The sequence below is a fragment of the Apodemus sylvaticus genome, chromosome X, assembly GCF_947179515.1.
Source record: "Apodemus sylvaticus chromosome X, mApoSyl1.1, whole genome shotgun sequence".
NCBI classification, from domain to species: domain Eukaryota; kingdom Metazoa; phylum Chordata; class Mammalia; order Rodentia; family Muridae; genus Apodemus; species Apodemus sylvaticus.
Window position 1 is genome coordinate 3,575,024 of NC_067495.1, and position 6,014 is coordinate 3,581,037.

The 6,014-nt window shown below is 33.4% G+C and overlaps 1 protein-coding gene across 16 annotated transcripts in view; it reads right to left on the reverse strand.

Moving 5' to 3' along the window:
* Kdm6a (lysine demethylase 6A) overlaps positions 1-2,958 on the reverse strand; it is a 59,049-nt gene extending 56,091 nt beyond the window's left edge. For all 16 annotated transcript variants that reach the window (XM_052170417.1, XM_052170411.1, XM_052170405.1 and 13 more), the window contains exon 1: positions 2,843-2,958. In XM_052170417.1, the coding sequence (XP_052026377.1) occupies positions 2,843-2,881 (39 nt within the window). In that variant the 5' untranslated portion in view covers positions 2,882-2,958. The remainder of the gene's footprint in view (positions 1-2,842) is intronic.
* Between the last annotated feature and the right edge of the window lie 3,056 nt (positions 2,959-6,014).

Below are 6,014 nucleotides of genomic sequence, written 5' to 3' on the forward strand. Positions count from 1 at the left end.
AGTATCCTCACTACTAAAATATTCTTTTTATTCATTTCCTCATCCCTCCATTATGTAGGAATAGTATATTTAGGGACTTGAGCCTTGCTCAAAGACTGAGTTTAACTGTTCTAATGATGACATCTACTTTGATAAACATTTAAGAACGCCATGAGGTCTATTTCAAACTAATGGAAGAAAAGTAAAATACATCTGAAAAAATTAACAGGAAGACAGGTTCATTCTCCTGAATGAATGGATGTCAATCATTAACTATTAAGCATTACTAATATTTTTTTAATGTACATCGGTATTTGCCTGCATGTATGTCTATATGAGGGTGTGGAATTCCTGGGAACAGGAGTTAGACAGTTGCGAGCTGCCATGTGGCTGCTGGGAATTGAACCTGGGTCCTTCTGGAAGAGCAAACAGTAGTCTTAACCACTGAGTCATCTCCCCAGCCCCAAGCAATATTAAAAAATGACAGTAGTATATATTAGGCACATAAATCACTGCTGTGCAAAGTCTTTCTATATGAAAGATGTAAAAGGACACCCATCACTTATACTGTATTTGACTACCGGCTTTTAGAAAAATCAACATAGACAGTGTTCTAGTTACTGTCCAGTTCACTGGTTTCTTGCAGTTATGTCAATAAAAGTATCTCCTTTAAAAAAAAAAAAATCAACATAGAACTAAAAGGAAATCATCTTTAATGAAACTCCGGATCCATTTACTCAACTAATCTTGAAGACAACTTCATCTTTAAAGTATTTAATTAAATTAAATTCATTTGTATTTTTGTGTGCACATGTGTGGAGGTCAGAAGAAAACCTGCAACAATCTGTTCTCTCCTACCATGTGGGTCCTCAGGAACTGACTCAAGTTGTCAGACTCAATGGAAAATATTTTACCTGCTGACACTATAGCCTAAAAAGCATGTATTCCAACATATTGTACTATGAAAAAGTTTGATGTGATAGAAGAGCAATAGAAATTCTCCATTTATCCAGACAGAGGTAAAATACTAGTCAAAAAACTGGAGGCAGTCAGTACTTCTGATTTCTAACTCCACTTACTGAATGCTATGTACTTACAGTAATAAAATAGCTGCTCTTGAACAGAAAATGTAGACATAAAAAAATTTCCATAATATAACTTAGTGAAACCTTCAAAAATGAGTATCAATACAAGGGAAAAGAATCAAATTAAAATCTTGACATTGTGAAAAAGAAAAATATATCAAAACCCTTCATAAAAAGAAGTCTGCCCTTACTTAGAGCATTTTTGGTAAGACTAACATGATCAAGATTAGTTAACCTTTACCTTAACCCTGACTATACAGGAATGTTTTGGTTGAGTGTAAAGGGAAGCAGAAATATTTCCAGTTAGTTTTGAAACACTACACCTCCTAATTAAAGGGAAATCTCTTGAAGACAGAGATTTTTATCCATACAATCACTAAAGTTACCATTGTACTAATATTCAGGCATAGCTACATTCTATAATTTGGGACACATTTCATTACCACCCCAATAAATATCCCAAATAAAGTTTGTTAAACCACTACCAACCATTTTGAAACTTAAGGGAGATGTTTTAACAGTATCGAAAACTGCTCAAGTAAGTTTATTTTGTGTAATAAAAACAAAGTAAGAGACCTTGATAGCTAATGAAAACTGGCTACCCAGGAGGAACTTTTAAAATATGTAAGGTAACATATCTAATTTATTTTCTACTTCAAAGCCAATGACATACCACAGTGTATTTTAAAAATACCAGTAAGCTATGGAAAATTGTAAATTCCAGGTATATTATATTCTTCACACTACTGGAGGTATGCTGACTTCTATTACTGTACTGCACTTACCATCACCTATTGTGGTCTACATTTTTTACAATCTATTTGTATTAATGTTCTTAGGTGCATAACTCTCATTAGAATTTTCCCTTATAATGTCATGAATGGTTAGAGAAGAAACAGTGTTTGTATAATTTTCTACTTTAAAAATCTTGAAAAATTAGAAACACTCATGGAAAAAAATACTCATTGTAAGAAAAAACAAAAACTTCACAGTTCAAATTACATCCCAGTGTGAAGTCATTCTTTATCTCCCTTCTCTTCCCTTACCACAGTCTTAGGAATCATGATAGGATGCAACAAAACTTAACAACCTTATAATCATTAACTTCATAAAACCATATGCATGTCCCTAAAACTTCTAATTATCTTTTCAGATTCTATATTTTTGTAATGCCAAGAAGTGACATTTTAAACAAAAATTCTAGTACTAATGGCAAAGACAGTAGAAGCAACTCAGTGCAAAATGAAAAATTGGGAGAAATACTGAATGTCCACAAAAAGGAAGATATTTAACAGACGATAAACTAGCATTCCCTTACAATATTTATACCCACAAAGCAACAGTCAGAATGCCTTGTAAATACTGTTTTTAAGACATGCCTGCTGGTTGAAGTGGATAAATGTATATAGTCATATATTTTTTTTAAAAAAAAAAAGTTCAATGGCCAGGTCACAGATACAACATTAAGTAGGCTCTATGGTGGCCAATCACTACTTCAGAGAATTTCTCAGATTTTCCAATATCCTTTCCTGACAGACTTTAACAAAACTTAAAATGAAAGTTTAATGGAATAATTAGTTACCACATGGCTCTATCAAAACCACTTTGTATTTGAAACCCAATTTTTCTTCAAGTTCATACCTGATAAATAATTCCATCACCTAAATACATTTTCTTTGAAAATCCGATATAAGTTTCAACATGTCTCAATGCTCTAATATTTAACAATAACCATCACAGAAATACGACATTGTATCTTGAAAAAACCCACAACCTACCTTTAAACTAGACTCATAGTCTGTGTTCACTTTGAACATAAGCCCAAGTCGCAAATGAATTTCCTTGGCTCGACAAAAGCTGGGATCAACATAAAGCACCTCCTGAAATGCTTTAATAGCCCTGAAAGAATATAGACATAAGATAGCTTAACTTTTTAACATATGCATGCATTTCTGCTTGGTAGTACAGTAAAACTCATTTTATGCAAAGCAAAATGTGAAATTTATAAAAAAATAATGTAAATAAGTGTTATTTAAAAACTGAAAGGAACACTTAAGCCTTGTATATATTAAATGCAAATAGTCTAATTTCATATAAAGGGGTAAGATTAAATCTATTCCACATTATTTAAACTTTATGGTTTAATCAAATTCTGTGTAAATAACTAATTTGACTATTTCTGGGATTTCTTGGGAGAGGTAGAGAAGAATACATAGGAAGGTTGTAATGGAAGAGAAGGAAACATTAGGGACTATTCTTATTCCTAGTCTATTCCATAAAATAAGTCTTAAAACTTTGTAGTTTACTTTCCCATGTTTTGGTGTGCAACCCACCTGCACTATCTTTTATACTATTAGTGAGGAGTCAGTTTTCATTTCTAAAGTAATAGCCAGCAACCACATTATTTATATAGAAAAGATCATCCTGACAGGTGGTGGTGGCACACGCCTGTAATCCCAGCACTCTGGGAGGCAGAGGCAGGTGGATTTCTGAGTTTGAGGCCAGCCTGGTCTACAGAGTGAGTTCCAAGTCAGCCAGGGCTATACAGGGAAACCCTGTCTCAAAAAAAAAAAAAAAAAAGAAGAAAGGAAAGGAAAGGAAAGGAAAGGAAAGGAAAAAGGAAAGGAAAGGAAAGGAAAAAGGAAAGGAAAGGAAAGGAAAAAGGAAAGGAAAGGAAAGGAAAAAGGAAAGGAAAGGAAAGGAAAAAGGAAAGGAAAAAGGAAAGGAAAGGAAAAAGGAAAGGAAAGGAAAAAGGAAAGGAAAGAGGAAAGGAAAAAGGAAAGGAAAGGAAAAAGGAAAGGAAAGGAAAAAGGAAAGGAAAGGAAAAAGGAAAGGAAAGGAAAAAGGAAAGGAAAGGAAAAAGGAAAGGAAAGGAAAGGAAAGGAAAAAGGAAAGGAAAAAGGAAAGGAAAGGAAAAAGGAAAGGAAAAAGGAAAGGAAAGGAAAGGAAAGGAAAGGAAAGGAAAGGAAAGGAAAGGAAAGGAAAGGGAAAGGAAAGGAAAGGAAAGGAAAAAGGAAAGGAAAGGAAAAAGGAAAGGAAAGGAAAAAGGAAAGGAAAAAGGAAAGGAAAGGAAAGGAAAAAGGAAAAAGGAAAAAGGAAAAAGGAAAAAGGAAAAAGGAGAAAGGAGAAAGGAAAAAGGAAAAAGGAAAAAGGAAAAAGGAAAAAGGAAAAAGGAAAGGAAAGGAAAGGAAAGGAAAAAAGGAAAGGAAAGGAAAGGAAAAAGGAAAGGAAAGGAAAGGAAAGGAAAGGAAAGGAAAGGAAAAAGGAAAGGAAAGGAAAGGAAAAAGGAAAGGAAAGGAAAGGAAAGGAAAGGAAAGGAAAAAGGAAAGGAAAGGAAAGGAAAAAAAGGAAAGGAAAGGAAAGGAAAGGAAAAAAAGGAAAGGAAAGGAAAGGAAAGGAAAGGAAAGGAAAGGAAAGGAAAGGAAAGGAAAAAGGAAAGGAAAGGAAAGGAAAAGGAAAGGAAAGGAAAGGAAAGGAAAGGAAAGGAAAGGAAAGGAAAGGAAAGGAAAGGAAAGGAAAGGAAAGGAAAGGAAAGGAAAGGAAAGGAAAGGAAAGGAAAGGAAAGGAAAGGAAAGGAAAGGAAAGGAAAGGAAAAGGAAAGGAAAGGAAAGGAAAGGAAAGGAAAGGAAAGGAAAGGAAAGGAAAGGAAAGGAAAGGAAAGGAAAGGAAAGGAAAGGAAAGGAAAAGGAAAGGAAAGGAAAAAGGAAAGGAAAAGGAAAGGAAAGGAAAGGAAAGGAAAGGAAAGGAAAGGAAAGGAAAGAAGGAAAGAAAGGAAAGGAAAGGAAAGGAAAGGAAAGGAAAAAGATCATCCTTACTTGGAAACTCTACAGAAATTCCTGATATTCACACGGATCTAATTCTAAGTTTATTTTACTTAACTTTCATTGGTCTGTCAGTATCTTTCCCTCGAACGCTCATTGGCTATTTATTTATTTTTAAAAAAAGGAAAAAAGTTTGACTCAAGTAGAACAATCTCAGGGAAGGAAACCATGTTAGTGTAGCCTAAAAGACATAATAAACAATGATCAAATGCTTTGAATTTTTAAAGTTATAAAGGTACTGGCATGAGGATGTAGTTCAGATGGTAGAGCACGCACTTAGCAAGCCCTAAGCTGGATCCTTAGTACCTCATAAACCCAGTATTAATTAAGGGCTCTAAATCTAGTACTCAGAAGGTAGAAATAAAGTAAGATAACGAGATTGGGGCCAGCCTGGGTTACTAAGACCCTGTTTCCAAATAAAAATACGGTGAATATTTGTAATTTCATAACAGGAAACAGAAAAATAAAATAATAATACAAGTTAATATACTGAAAACATTGTGTAGTATTTAAATCCTTCTATTGGTTAAAAGAAAATTCTATCATATATATTTAAAAAGGTTTTTAAGAGCTAACACTAGTACTATAAACATTAAAGGTGAGTATTTTTAAATCTTAAAATTTTCCAAAATAAAAGCTAATTCCTTATGTAAAATATTATGCCATAAAATACTTCATTTGTTTTAGTAGTTTTATTCTGAAGGATTATATCTAGTCTAATATTTAAAAACAACAAGTGACTACTTATATATGTGCTTAATTATAATGTTAAATAGACTTCCTCCAGGTAGTTTATTTGGCAGGAAAAACATAGATCTGGCATCAGACCTAAATACCTGCTTATGACAGTACTTAACTTTCTTCCTAAAGAAATGATTTTTAAGTGGGTCTGGGGTATGTATAATATGAGAGGTGAAAGGACTAACAGAAATAAATAGGGATAAGTTAAAATTCTTATTCAAAATACTCAAAATCAATGCAAGCACAATGAGAGGAAGATTGTCTATCTGTGGGTAGAGGCAGCAAGGTTAGAAAGTAGGACTGAGAACTCTGTATGCACAGAAGCGTCTAGGGTAGTTGTATTAATGTTTATTGTTTTACAATAGCATGCTGAAATAAATATTTATGA